General features: G+C 46.5%; 2 protein-coding genes across 6 annotated transcripts in view; both read left to right on the forward strand.

The window, feature by feature from the left end:
• Window positions 1-13,754, forward strand: part of fras1 (Fraser extracellular matrix complex subunit 1) — a 159,418-nt gene extending 145,664 nt beyond the window's left edge. For both annotated transcript variants that reach the window (XM_030358483.1, XM_030358484.1), the window contains exons 61-73: window positions 533-720; window positions 1,149-1,424; window positions 2,180-2,412; window positions 4,899-5,059; window positions 5,707-5,921; window positions 7,304-7,454; window positions 7,750-7,857; window positions 7,981-8,140; window positions 10,222-10,338; window positions 10,581-10,747; window positions 11,110-11,315; window positions 11,605-11,751; window positions 11,865-13,754. In XM_030358483.1, the coding sequence (XP_030214343.1) occupies window positions 533-720; window positions 1,149-1,424; window positions 2,180-2,412; window positions 4,899-5,059; window positions 5,707-5,921; window positions 7,304-7,454; window positions 7,750-7,857; window positions 7,981-8,140; window positions 10,222-10,338; window positions 10,581-10,747; window positions 11,110-11,315; window positions 11,605-11,751; window positions 11,865-12,455 (2,720 nt within the window). In that variant the 3' untranslated portion in view covers window positions 12,456-13,754. The remainder of the gene's footprint in view (window positions 1-532; window positions 721-1,148; window positions 1,425-2,179; window positions 2,413-4,898; window positions 5,060-5,706; window positions 5,922-7,303; window positions 7,455-7,749; window positions 7,858-7,980; window positions 8,141-10,221; window positions 10,339-10,580; window positions 10,748-11,109; window positions 11,316-11,604; window positions 11,752-11,864) is intronic.
• Window positions 13,755-14,368: 614 nt separating this feature from the next.
• bmp2k (BMP2 inducible kinase) overlaps window positions 14,369-14,540 on the forward strand; it is a 59,686-nt gene continuing 59,514 nt past the window's right edge. For all 4 annotated transcript variants that reach the window (XM_030359329.1, XM_030359330.1, XM_030359331.1 and 1 more), the window contains exon 1: window positions 14,369-14,499. The gene's annotated coding sequence lies outside the window, so the exon portion shown is untranslated. The remainder of the gene's footprint in view (window positions 14,500-14,540) is intronic.

The raw sequence follows: 14,540 nt of genomic DNA on the forward strand, positions 1-14,540 counted from the left end.
CCTCACTCTCCTAATAATGTTTTAATATCAGAATAACAAGGTCACCTCTGTCCTCCTCCTTCATAACTCACTCATAATAATGTGTTCATAATAACAAGGTCACCTCTGTCTTCCTCCTTCATCACTCACACATAATAATGTTTTCATAATAACAAGGGCACCTCTAGTCCGTCCTCCTCCATCACTCACTCATAATAATGTGTTCATAATAGCAAGGTCATCTCTAGCCTGTCCTCCTTTATCACATACTCATAATAATGTGTTCATAATAACAAGGTCACATCTGGTCTCCTCCTTCATCACTCACTCATAATAATGTGTTCATATCAGTATAAAAAGGTCACCTCTGGTCTCCTCCTTCATCACTCACTATTAATAATGTGTTTATAATAACAAGGTCACCTCTGGCCTCCTCCTTCATCACTCACTCATAATTATGTGTTCATCACATTAACTGGTTGAGTCACCAGCTCAGTGATCAGTCTCCCCGGTCTGTTTAGGGCCTACTTTGATCTTCCTCCTCTTTGTTTAGGGATGGACCACATTTTGTTCAAAGTGGAAATTCTGTCCAACGAGGACAGGGAATGGCATGAGTCATTCTCATTGGTCCTGGGTCCTGACGACCCCGTGGAGGCAGTGCTTGGGGAGATCACCATGGCAACCGTCACCATTCTGGATCAGGAGGCAGCGGGCAGCCTCATCCTCCCAGCCCCGCCGCTCGTAAGATTACCTTTTAGGAACAAACATTCAATATTTATTGATCTATAGTAATCAATAAATAATAATTAACCAACAGTTAGTTCCAACAAAAGGTTTTTGATTGGACAGGAGGCACTGATAGAGACTGAGGCTGATAGAGAGTATAACAGCACTTGAACTTTTAAGTATACATGTATCACTCTGCTTTACAGGTAAATATCCGTTAATAACATTAACCATCGTAAGCTCTTACCTGATCTGAATCCCACATGCCACCAAAGCATCTGTTAAAGTATCTGTGCCGAGTGGCTGCACAACTCAGCATTTGGCCTCCAACCTCACACCTGCAACCCAATACCAGCTGTGCTTGGGTTCAGTTTAACTGTGATATGTTATCATGTTGCTGTGATGATGTGTTGATATCTAATCACTTAACCTCCACCCTCCAGGTGGTATCTTTGTTGGACTACAACCAGGTGGAGGAGGTGACCATGGAGGGCAGTAAGAAGGCTCCATCGGCGGGGTACCCCCTGGTGTGTGTGACCCCCTGCGACCCCCACTACCCAAAGTACTCTGTGACCCGGGGGCGGTGTGAGGAGGCGGGCATCAACCAGACCCAGGTGCACTTCTCTTGGGAGGTGGCCACGCCCACCCACAGCAGTGGGGCCCGCTCCCCCTTCGAGACCGTCACCGACAGCACGCCCTACACCGGTGTCAACCACAAGGTACATCACCATGACAACACGTCACCATGACAACACGCCTTATATTAGCATCAAAAACCCCAAGGTACATCCCCAGGAAATAACGCCTAACATTAGCATCCACCACAAGGAACAACACCATGACGACGCGTAACCATGACAAAACGCCTTACATTAGCATTAACCACAAGGTACATCAACATGACAACACGTCTTTATGAACAAAAACTCCTAAACTAGTTTTAACTACAAGTTAAATCGCAATGGTAACACCCAGTGCACATCCCCATGTGCATATTTCTTCAGATCTGATGAAATATTTTGTAGAATCTGATCCAATTTTACGGATCCGAAAAATTTGACTTGGTGTGAAAGTTCTTAACTATGGCAGTTTAACTTAAACTAGATTATCAAAATCAACAAGGGAAGCCATGACCTTGGAGTATTGCCCGATAAGTAATTATTTATACTCTCTCCATACTGATCTGTAGAGGCTGGGTGTATCCTGGAATCGCCCGCTACACTATGTACTATTTATGTGTAGGGATTGAGACACTTTTGTCCAAAGTGGCCTTCAGTCAATTGAGTTCCATGTCTTTAAGCAGCAGATAGGTGATCATCTTGCTTGAGGTTGTCTACCAGGTAGACTGGTTACTGGGGATCAATTACAGTCAACCACAAAACACGACCACATCCACAAAACCCACTGTCCCGTCTCCCCTTTCCCCTTTCTCACCCCGCCCCCCTTTTTCTCTCTCTCTACCTCCCCCCATCAGGTGCTGGACAGTATCTACTTCAGCAGGCGGTTTCATGTGCGCTGTGTGGCCCAGGCCCGTGACAAGGCGGGTCACCTGGGCACGCCCCTCCGCAGCAACATCGCAACCATCGGCACCGAGGGCGCCATCTGCCACACCCCTGTTACCACAGGAACCGCACGAGGCTTTCAGGCTCAGTCCTTCATCGCCTCCCTGAAGTACCTGGACGTCAAACACAAGGAGCACCCCAACCGGTGAGCAGGAAGTGGGAAGAGGGGGAGGATGAGGAGCTGGAGGCGCTCACATCTCACAGCCACATAGATACTTTAAAAGTTGTCTTTAGTTACAGTCTAAAAGTATAGTCAAAGAAAGTATTTATACTTTCAAACAAATTTTAAAGCAGCAATACAAAGTGATTCACATAGAAACGACAGTAAGTACAGTAAAAAAATCAGAGATATATTTGAGTGGAAGAATGAAACAATAAAGCTGCATGCAGCAATGTGGTTGTCAAGCATAATGGGACTCGATAAGCTAATTCTGCCGGACGGACGTAATCGGCTGGGTGGCCACATGACGACCGTCTCGATAATCGGTGAACTAACTCTGCCGGACGGACGTAATCGCCTGGTTGGCTACATGACGACCTTCTCGGTAATTGGTAAACTAATTCTACCGGACGGAGGAAATCGGCTAGGTGGCTACATTATGACCGTCTCGGTAATCGGTAATAATGACGGCAGGTGGGATGAAGTACAGGATTATGCGAGTACGTAAGTAGTAGTAAATGTAGACAAAATGGAAAAATTACCCTACCTAGTGGTAAGGGCGCATGACGACCGTCTCGGTAATCGGTAACCTAATTCTGCCGGACGGACGTAATCGGCTGGGTGGCTACATGACGACCGTATCGGTAATCGGATGGACGTAATCGGCTAGGTGGCTACATGATGACCGTCTCGGTTATCGGTAATAACGACGGCTGATGGAATGAACTACAGCATTGTGCGAATACGCGGCAATGTTTACTAAATGGAAAAATTACCCTACCTAGAGGTAAGGGCACATTATCGTCCGCCGGACAGAACAAAGGACACAAATACATAGGGGTATTCGGAACAATATATCTAACAGAGACACAATGTTAACAAGCATCCGTGTTTGAGGCGGTTCATGACGCATCTAATCCAGTAAGAATTGCAGTTTATATTGTAAGTGGCCGGAATGGTAAATAAAGTCATTGTTGTTTGACGTCCCCCTGAGGTAAAAGGTCACCAAATTGTTTGGATGTCCCCAGAATGATGTCATGAGTCAATGTATCAAGTTTGGCTATGATATGTTAAAGAGTTGCTGAGAATAGGCTTACTTGCTGTTTGGCGGCTTTGCCGGCAAGTTTGATTGGCTGTCACGGCCAAAAGGTTTTGAATTGGTAAAAGCTGTTTGGCACATTTGTTCAGCTTGGGCTGAAGATCATATGTTACAAGTTGATGATTCATGAAGATTGGATATAATCTGTGGCCTGTGGATATGTAATATTGATTTTGAGAACTTTCAACATGGCGGCCAATTTCTGATATATTAGCTATATTGGGCGGTCTGACAGTATCACCAGACATTGAGAATAAGTTTGAAATATACTCATGTGACGAGAGAGGAGTTAAAACATGTCTTTGTTAATTATAGCGCCCCCTAGAGGTCAATGGTCACCAAATTCATTTAATGGCCCCGCGATGACGTCATGGGTCTATGTACGGTATGTATAGTATGGTTATGATATTTCAAAGGGCTGCTGAGATATTGGCGTCTTTCCTGTTTGGCGGCTTTGCGGTCAAATTTGATTGGTTGTCGCAGATATCTCGTGATATAGAATTTACTATCTACATGGGGAGGTCTGATAGTATCAACAGACATTGAACATTTGTTTGATATATACTCATGTGAAGAGAGAGGAGTTAAAAACAGCGCCCCCTAGAGGTCAAAGCTCACCAAATTCATTGAGTGTCACCATGAGGAGGTCATGGGTCTATGTACCAAGTTTGGTTATGATATGTCAAAGGGCTGCTGAGAAATCGGCTTACTTCCTGTTCCAAATTTGATTGACTGTAGCGGCCAAACGGTATTGAATTTGAACAATATTTCGATGCCTTTTATCAAGCATGGCCGGAAGATCATGTGTGCCAAGTTTGGAGATGAATGGAAAAATTTGTGATAGGAGTAGCATTTTGAAGGTTTTGTACATTAACCAAGATGGCGGAAAATCCATCATGGCATAAAATGACGTCATAGGGTGCGTTGAACTCGGCTTGGTTCAAGGATTCCAATGATACCTTGTTTGTGAATATTGGATGAATGGGTTGAAAGTTATAAACATGAATGCATGTCCAACTTTGACCTGTTGGTGGCGCTAGAGCTGGTGGGCTAGTGACCTGAAATTAGCTTGATGGGCTAATGGAGCTGTCTTGAACCAATGTGCCAAATTTCACAACTTTTCACCAAGGCGTTCTATGGGCTGCCATAGACTTCCATGATGGTAAAATAATAATAATAGGAATTCATACAAAAACAATAGGTTGTCTCGCAACTTCGTTGCTTGACACCCAATAACCAATAGTGAACACTAGTTGACAAGAAGAAGCTAAAAAGATAATATATGTTCAGTTTGTAACAGATTAATGACAAATTGTGATGCCCAGATCTCCTCAATCCCCTTTGTTGTGTGGTTGTGTGTGTCCCTCCTCAGCATCCATATCTCGGTCCAGATCCCCCACCAGGATGGCATGCTGCCCCTGATCTCCACCCTCCCGCTCCACAACCTCCACCTCCTTCTGTCCGAGTCCATCTATCGCCAGCAGCACGTCTGCTCCAACCTGCTCACTCTTACAGAGCTGCAGGGACTGTCTGGTAACTACACACTATCACACACTTTATTGTGCAAGAAACTGATGATGTTTTGTTTTTCATTATCTAATTAACAATATTTTGGGAAACTTCAAAAATCAAGAGAAAAAACTGTAGGCATTAAAAGCCTTGGCCTCAGCCTACCCCATGTTCGACACTATAACATTGAGGACACATCTTTGGCACACTCTTCTTGCTCCTCAACATGTCAGGTGTTCTCAAATATCTTGGTCTGTCTGTGCTTCGTTTGTATAAAGTGTACGCTGGGCTTTAGGAAACACCGCACTACAAATGGTGAATGGTAAATGGACTGCATTGATAGAGCACTATTTTAACCAGTGCCCACTCAAAGCACTTTACAATATTGCCTAACATTCACCCATTCATGCTAACATATTCCCACACGGACGGCGGAGTCAGCCATGCAAGGCGTCAGGGTGAGGTGTTTTGCTCAAGGACACCTCGACACTAGGAGCCAGGGATCGAAACAGCAACCTTCCGGTTACCAGGCAACCCGCTCTACCTCCTGAGCTGAATGTCACCTACGCAGTGTGAATGTCGTGTACAGTGAGGCTACACAGGGAAGCCCGATGAATGGGGTTGCAGAGGTGACCCTGAGTTCATCCTGTTGTGGTGTTTCTGTATCCTAGAGGCGAGTTTCCTTGAGGAAGTGTCCTACGACAGTATCTCCCTGGGCCCGGGATACGACCGGCCATACCAGTTCAACCCCCAGGTCAGAGAGCCACGCACCATTCAGCTGTACCGACACCTCAACCTGAAGAGCTGTATCTGGAACTTCGACGCCTTCTATGACATGACTGCCCTCATCGACGTCTGCGGGGGTTCGGTCACCGCAGACTTCCAGGTCAGTCTCCTCCTTAACCACATCATGAAGGATCAGGATGTATTGTACACACCTTTCCACTGAGTCTCGAGCAGAACCCTGTAGAACCCAGTAGCACCTTTTTAGAGCCCAGTAGAACCCCTAGCACCTTGTAGAACCAATTAGAACGTTGAACATTTAGGTGCAAGAAACGCCAACACCCAACATTCACCATATAGACTGAAGTCATGCAACGACGATCAGAAAAGTTTCCCAACTATAAACTTAATCTGACACCAGCCTGCAGCCTCCAACGAGTGTGCAACAGGGACCGACTGTTGTTGGAGCAGTGTGCAAGCACCTGGAAAACCTTGTTTAACCCTGCAGACGCATTTGGAACTCTCTAGAATCCTGTAGAGGCTGTAAAAACCCTGAGGAAGCCTCTACTAACTCTAAGGACCCTGTGAGATAAAAACACATTTGGGTTTGATATCCCAATGGTTACGTCCCACGCCAACTTTATGATACTTTTAAAGTTCGGTTGGTGTGTATGAGCGTTATAATGAGTGTGGTGTTTATGAAATAAGCCACACAGGTGTCTGGAAAGCCTTACCCCTGCTTAGAAGTGGGAAAAAAATAAATCGCTGCTCAGATAGAGCTTTACCATCCATCCACACACACCGTAGCGTTATACTTGAAGTGCCCGAAAAGCTCACCTTTCTCTTGGACGTCGCAGTCCACTGCTGCCCAGTCAGAGCTCCACCACGCCGCCGGTGGCTGTGATGCTGTGTAGTGCTTTCAAATAAGTCACACACACATGTTGGCGTGGGTATGTTGCAAACACACTACCCACTTCCCAGTCCACACTCCCCACTCCCCTCTCCACACTCCCCACTCCCCTCTCCACACTCCACACTCCCCACTCCCTTCTCCACACTCCCCACTCCCCTCTCCACACTCTCCACTCCCCCACTCCCCTCCCCACCCCCCCAATCTCCTCTCCCCACTCCACACCCCCAATCTCCTCTCCCCACTCCACACGCCCAACTCTCCACTCTCCACTCCCCTCTCCACACTCCCCACTCCCCTCTCCACACTCTCCACTCCCCTCTCCACACTCCACACTCCCCTCTCCACACTCTCCACTCCCCACTTCCCAGTCCACACTCAACACTCCACACTGCCCACTACCCACTCCCAGTAGAGTGGAACGTATACAAAAATATAGGACTCAACACCATTTTTCGCTAAAGTAAGAGCCTAATTCAGTATCAGTGATAAAATGGATTAGTATGTTGAAAATCATATTAGAAAAATCACCACGTTTAAAACATAAAAATAACGGTTTTGGGTTCAACCCTTTAGAGGCGGTTAGATCCTTCTAGAACCCTGTAGAAGCCTTTAGAACCTCGTTCTCCCCCCAGGTGCGAGACTCGGCCCAGTCGTTCCTGACGGTGCAGGTCCCGCTCTACGTGTCCTACATCTACGTCACGGCTCCGCGTGGCTGGGCCTCGCTGGAGCACCACACAGAGATGGAGTTCTCCTTCTTCTACGACACCATCCTCTGGAGAACAGGTCTGCTTCACCTTCCACACTACCTGCCGTCCAGCACCACCTTTTACAGCACAACACTTTCAACACCCCTCATCAGCCCATCCACCCCATGTTCTACACACCACCTAACCCACCTTCTGCACCACCATCCGCCTCCACCTTCCATACTACTAACCAGCCCATCCATCCCATCTCATTAACCACCCACACATTGTACATCACCCGCCTACAACACAAAACCGAACACACCAACCTTCTACATCAGCCCCTCCCCCTCAGCTCACGTTATCTCACTAGTTTGACCGCTGACCCCAAGGTATCCAGACGGACAGCGTCCTATCGGCGCGTCTCCAGATCATCCGGATCTTCATCAGGGAGGACGGGAGGCTCGTCATCGAGTTCAAAACACACGCCAAGTTCAGAGGTCAGGCGTCTCCAAAGTCACCCAGGAATAATGTATATAATACTAACTAATACCTAATGATGTAAGCTTGGTTAAGGGACTGGATGGGACCAACCAGTTGTTATCTTACCCCCCCCACACCAGGTCAGTTCGTCCCTGACCACCACACTCTCCCTGGTCACAAGTCCCAGCTGGTGGCCCCAGACCACCTAGGAGGAATCAAGTTTGACCTGCAGCTGGTGTGGAGCGGCCAGACATTCGACTCTCCGTACCAGCTGTGGAGAGCCACCAGCTCCTACAGCAGGTCTGATCCTCCTACAGTTAGGATGAGGTGTTAGTTTAGAGTGGGTTAGTCAAAGTGTAAGGTAAGAGCTGCTTAGTCAAACTGTAAGGTTAGAGATGGTTAGTTTTGGAATTCGGTTAGAGGAGCTTTGTTTAGGTATTAGGCTAGAGGTGGTTAAGATGAGGTATTAGGCTAGAGATGGTTAGTTTATATAAACTTAACACTAAAAGTAAGGAAATTTGTGTTTGGTTGATTATTTCTCTGTGGTAACAATGCTTTTTGGCAATAAATCTTATACCGTTGGAAAGCCTGTATAGTAACCTTTCAAATGCTGCCATCAAATGATGAGCAGCAGAGCTGAGTATGTGAATTCCGCCCATGAAAAATTTGGCAAATCTTCTCTGCCAATGCCACACAGCTTAATCTGCCATTGACTCGTTAGTTGTTTGGTGGATTGGATGATTGAAGTTTGAAGAAACAAGACATATTGGCAATTAAACAATTTATTAATTTCACAAACAGGAGCCTCAGTAGCGTCTGGAAGAACCATACACAGCCACAACAGCTTGGCACCACCTCACCTTATGCTGGTCACCAGCCTGGTCACACACTGCTGTGGGATGGCATCCCATTCTCCCAACCAGCATTTGTCGCAAGTCAGCAAACGTGGTTATGTTGGTCACTCTCGCACGAACAGCACGCCCAAGCTGATCCCACAAGTTTTCAATGGGGTTGAGGTCAGGACTGCTAGAAGGCCATTCCACCCTCTCCACTCCCACATTCTGGAGGAAGTCTCTGATAAACCCCGCCCTGTGGGGGCGAACTTTGTCATCTTGGAGGATAGAGTTCGGTCCCAGACTGTGGAGACATGGGATTGACCCTACGATCTAACTTCCGTAAGCAGAATCTGGACTCACCACTGAACATAACTTTCTTCCACATGTTCAGTGCACTGGTTCCAGTGCACGTGTGGCCGACACCATTGAAAACGGGCGGTGAAGGGCAGTCATGGCAGGACTCCTGGCAGCCCTATGAGACCGGAGATTGGCTGCATGTAGTCTGTTACGGATTGTCTGGGCAGAGAGCTGTCGGCCATATCGTCCTGCAAACCTTGACTGCAAATCTGTAGAAGACTGAGTGCTGACAGGGTGATGAAACGTTCTTCTTGGGGTGTCGTCTTCTTGGGACGCCCACTTTGCGGCCTGTCTTTGACATCCCCCATTATATGGAACTTGGCCTTCAGTTTAGAGAGGGTACTAGGGCTCACTCCAAATAATGCCGCAACTTGGTTTTGCGGAACACCAGCTTGAAGTTGCCCAATCAGGTGTCAATCAGGCACCTGATTGGCATCACCTGGGGGTACCAGAAGCTCAAAACAAGTGTCAATAGCAACAGCAAAATAATCTGTTTGGCAATGGCAGAAAAGATTTGGCAAATTTTTCATGGGCGCAACCCACATACTCAGCGCTGCTGCTCATCCCACAAATGCATGTTCCTTACAAATGGGGCACCATTTGAAAGGGAACTAAATAGGCTTTCCACGGGTATAAGATTTATTGCCAAAAAGCACTGTTACCACAGAGAAATAATCTAACAAACACAAATCTCCTTACTTTTTGTGCTAAGTTTATAAGTTTAGAGATGGTTAACTTGAGGTATTCAGTTAGAGATGGTTCAGTTAAGCTAATAGGTTAGAGATGGTACTGTTGAGGATATGGTTTAGAGATGGTTAGTTTAGGTATTAGGTTAGAGAAGGTTAAGTTTAGATATTAGGTAACAGCTGGTTAAGTGTAATATTAGACTAGAGATGGTTAAGTTGAGGCATTAGGTAAATGAGAATTAAGTTTAGGTATTAGGCTAGGGATGGTTAAGTTTATATATCGGGTTAGAGAGGGTTATTTTAGGTATTAGATTAAGATGGTCAAGTTTAGATATTAGGTTCGAGGTGACAGAATAGATACGTTATGTTTTGGTCAGAATTATTTAAGGTTTGGTATTAGGGTTGGGTTTACATGTTGTATTCCTTGTGAGTACATTTAATGAGACTGTTGTGTTGTGTAGCAGTTTAACCCCTCTCCTCTGTGTGTTTCCTGTCGGGACAGGAAGGACTACTCTGGAGAGTACACAGTGTTACTGGTCCCGTGCACGGTGCAGCCCACCCAGCCCTGGATCGACCCGGCAGACAAACCCCTGTCCTGCACTGCGCACGCCCCCGAGAAGTAGGCCCCGCCCCTCGGACCGCCTACCTCTCTGACCTCTCACCACTAAACCCAGAACTTTCTGACCTCTCACCTCTCTCCTTTTCACGCTTAACCTCTATAGGAAGCAAAGTTAACATCCCTGAAACATTTTGATTGATTAAAATAAAGACATTACTTTTAAATGGCACACAGACTGCACACAGGCTCGTAATTTGAACGTGTTCCCAAATTGTGTGTCTCATTGTGTTGTCCTCCTGAAGGTTCCTGGTTCCGATCTCCTTCCAGCAGACCAACCGGCCGGTCCCGCTGGTCTACTCCCTGAACACAGAGTTCCAGCTGTGTAACAACGACAAGCTCTTCCTCCTGGACCCAGCCGCCGCAGACATCTCCCTGGCTGAGATGGACTACAAGGGGGCCTTCTCCATGGGTACTTCAATACCCAAAATCCTCTTCTAACAGCCGCTCTCCTCCTCCAGGAGAGCTGAACATGAGATTTTATTGTATATTTGGATCTATATATATCATTTATTTGTAATAATAAGATACAACATCTCAGAGCGACAGAGAGATTGAGAGTGAGGTTAATCCTAAACTCTTCCCCTCATTCGCACGGCCCGTGGTTGGTCATGCTTGCCTGTCAATCAAGACCTTGTCCTAACAAGTAGGCGGTTCCTGACACAGTTAACCAAAACTGTGTCCTAGATTTTGGTATGGAAAGACTGGCTCTGTGAGACTAGGGTTAGGGTGCACGTTCTTACTGCTGTCCTGTGTGCTGTGCTCCCCCTGCAGGTCAGACACTGTATGGCAGGGTGCTGTGGAACCCGGAGCAGAGTCTGAACGCGGCCTACCGGCTGCAGCTGGAGAAGGTGTACCTGTGCACCGGTAGAGACGGATACGTCCCCTTCTTTGACCCCACTGGAACGCTGTACAACGAGGGCCCGCAGTACGGCTGCTTACAACCCTCCAAGAGCCTCAAACACCGCTTCCTCCTGCTGGTACAATACTACAACACAATGCTAATACCTGAATATAACTGAAGATACTGAGGTAGTATCTTCAGTACTAAAGTGTCATAATACCACTTACTTACTCAGTAGCATCATATCATGTCATGTCATACTCACTCAGTTGTTACATATAATAACCTATTACTCACGCAATACAGTAGGTATTGGATCACAGTTGCAGTCCGTTATCAAGGTTAGTCTGCTGCTTTTATCAAGGCTCATAAAGAAGAGTGTGGGGGTGTGTGTGTGTGTGTGTGTGTGTGTGTGTATTTTCCAGGATCGTAAGCAGCCCGATGTGTGTGACAGCTACTTCCACGATGTTCCCTTCGAGGCTAACTTCGCCTCGGACCTCCCGGAATTGCATCCCATGGCGGCTATGCCTGGCGTGGACGGCTTCACCATGAAGGTGGACGCACTCTACAAGGTCTGTGATCTCCCCGTATGAGCAGCCCATAGCTGTGTCTCTATGGTAACCCAGCAGCTCTCACGGCTCTGGGTTCAGATTAAGGTAATGCTGATTGTGCTCTTGATTGACAGGTGGAGGCGGGACACCAGTGGTACCTGCAGGTCATCTACGTCATCTCACCGGAGTCGCGGTCCGGTGTGCGGCTCCAACGCTCCCTGCTGGGCGTTGCCCTGCCCGCCCTGCCCGCCGCACGCCACCGCCGTGACCTGGTGGACAGCAGCGGGCGCCTGACGCTGGACGAGTCTCTGATCTACGACAATGAGGGCGACCAGGTGAAGAACGGAACCAACATGAAGTCTCTGCGGCTGCAGGCAACGCCGGCCCCCGCCTACAACGCCTACCTTGGGAGCTCGGTGGGGGGCGGGGTGGCCGCAGTCTCCCTTCTGGTCCTCATCCTGCTGGCCTCCTGCCTGCTGGTGCAGCGCTGCCGGGCGGGGGGGGGGAAGGGTTCTCGTGAGGAGTACCCACTGAACACCAAGGTAGAGGTGTGTCTGGACAAGCGCCTGGAGAAGAACTTCAGCAGCAGACACTGCACAGTACGCAACTTCAACGATCTCCACGGCAACCATGACACGCGCACCGCCAAGGTCAACAACAAGACGAAGCAGGTCAACCTTGGGGTAAAGCTCCACAACAACCTGGGCGATGGGACGGAGGTGTAGCCGTGCTGTTCGCTCCACTTCCTGTTGGTATGGGCGCGGCAGGAAGCACGTCAGAGGAGGAGGAAACGAACAGCGGGCGCTCAAGTCTATTGAACTGGTATTTTCCAAGTTCTGAGTTTGTTTTTCAAGAAAGTAAATGTTGTATGTATTTTTATATCAGGTGAGAAAGGGAAACGGGTTTGATAGCAGACAACAACATGACATCATGATTTCACAACCAAGCTAACGCGCACGTTCCATCACGTAATTCCAAGAGTATTATGGGTGGCTCAGCTCCGAATCAGGATGGTATCCATGGTAACCATGTCTCCAGTCTGCTTGTTTCTTAGCCAATCAGTTTCCAGGCTGGCAGTTGCTGTGCCATGTTAGCCCCCCTGCGGTGTGAAGCAGCCTGGAGTGTAAATAAAGGAAGATATAATGGATGTGAGCTGTTCAAGTGCAATTAAATCTTCCTTCACAAGCAGATATAGATTGGTAGCATCACTGTTATGAATATGTATAAAACCTTCATTCACCTGTAGATATAGTTTGGTAGCATCACTGTTAGGATTATGCATTTACATTGGAAAGTTTCACTGGATGAATATTCTATTTTGCAGATACTGTCGATACTTATTAAACATTTACATTTCTTACAGTTGCACTGGAACAGATACTGTTGATATTTTATAGATACATATACATTTCAAACAGTTCCTCTGTGAAATGGTTTGTTTAACGCTGCGATACTAAGTGCCCTGCAGTATTTCGAATCATCCAAAGTGATTTACAGAGAATTTCTACTTTGGCCTTCCTGTCGTTGCATAACGACTGAGTTTGAATACTGGTCCAGTAGTTTATATATTGTGTGTTACTGCTGTTGGGTTGGGTCCACACCACAACAGAATCAATCAAATATTTTTTGTGTCAAAGGTTTCATATTGTGGACGGAATGGCGTGTGGAAAATAGTCTAAGAGACTAAATATCCCTCTTGGACTACTTATATATATTTTAAATATATATATTTTAAACACAATGACGTATTACTCTCCTAATTTGTCATACTTTGCTTAATCTTCCTGGTTGCCAACGCTGCCTCAATCAATCCAGCCGTCTATGTCTGTGTGTATGTCTGTCAATTTATCTCTAAATCTCTATCAGTCTGTTTCTCTCTCCCTTCACCTTTGTGCCTAACAATAATCACTGATTGAGAAGTTAGGGAAATCCTCATATATTGTTGGTGCTATTTTGAATTAATAATATGTTATTAATGTCATGCCTATCATCTGGTGCCTTTTTGAATAAAATCCTGAAATCCACACATTGCATTCTGCATCCTCACCAACACAACCAACAATCTAAACCTCACCAAAACCACATGGGTGCACGCCACGCACACGGGTTTATGTCACGTGATCGACTCTTGACTGATTATGTGATATGTGGCCATCATGTGCTGCTTGTAGAACATGAGGTTGAAAGAAGTGTAATATTTAAAACGTGGATAAAAGAATAGAGACTAGTATATATAAGAACAAACTTTGACATGGGCCTTAAACAATGCCCTTAGTTGAACTAAGTTGCTTTAGTCTGTCTTACTTTGCCTCGAGACCGTCTGTAAATCAGTTAACAGATGCTGAACTAAAAAGTGAATGCAGACGGAAGTAAATACTAAATTAATACTATTCTGTCGTTGTACATAATATATAACAATTTGGAAATAATCAATATAACTATTATATTGTTTTATACAGAATGTATACGAATCTATAACTGCAAAGGCCAATTTTATAAAGTTATCAAAGAGAAACAGTGTGACCAATTTGCACACTTTCAGGGTCTTCCTCAACCACGCATCCTGGACCCTGACTGTCATCCTCACCGTCCAATCAGGCCACAACTCGGCGGGCGTTTTCCTGTCCTCCACCAACCAACTCACAATAGGAGGGCGGGGCAGAGATGGGTCAAAACAGACCGCTGGGAGTCTGAAGTTTAGCGACGCGCTCCAGAAGATGACCCGGAGAAAGGCGCCTAGAGACGGGGGATACAAACACCGCTAGCAGAGTATGAGATCAAATGTGTTTTTAATTGACTTACTTACACAC

Source organism: Gadus morhua, chromosome 6 (assembly GCF_902167405.1).
Source record: "Gadus morhua chromosome 6, gadMor3.0, whole genome shotgun sequence".
Lineage (NCBI taxonomy): Eukaryota > Metazoa > Chordata > Actinopteri > Gadiformes > Gadidae > Gadus > Gadus morhua.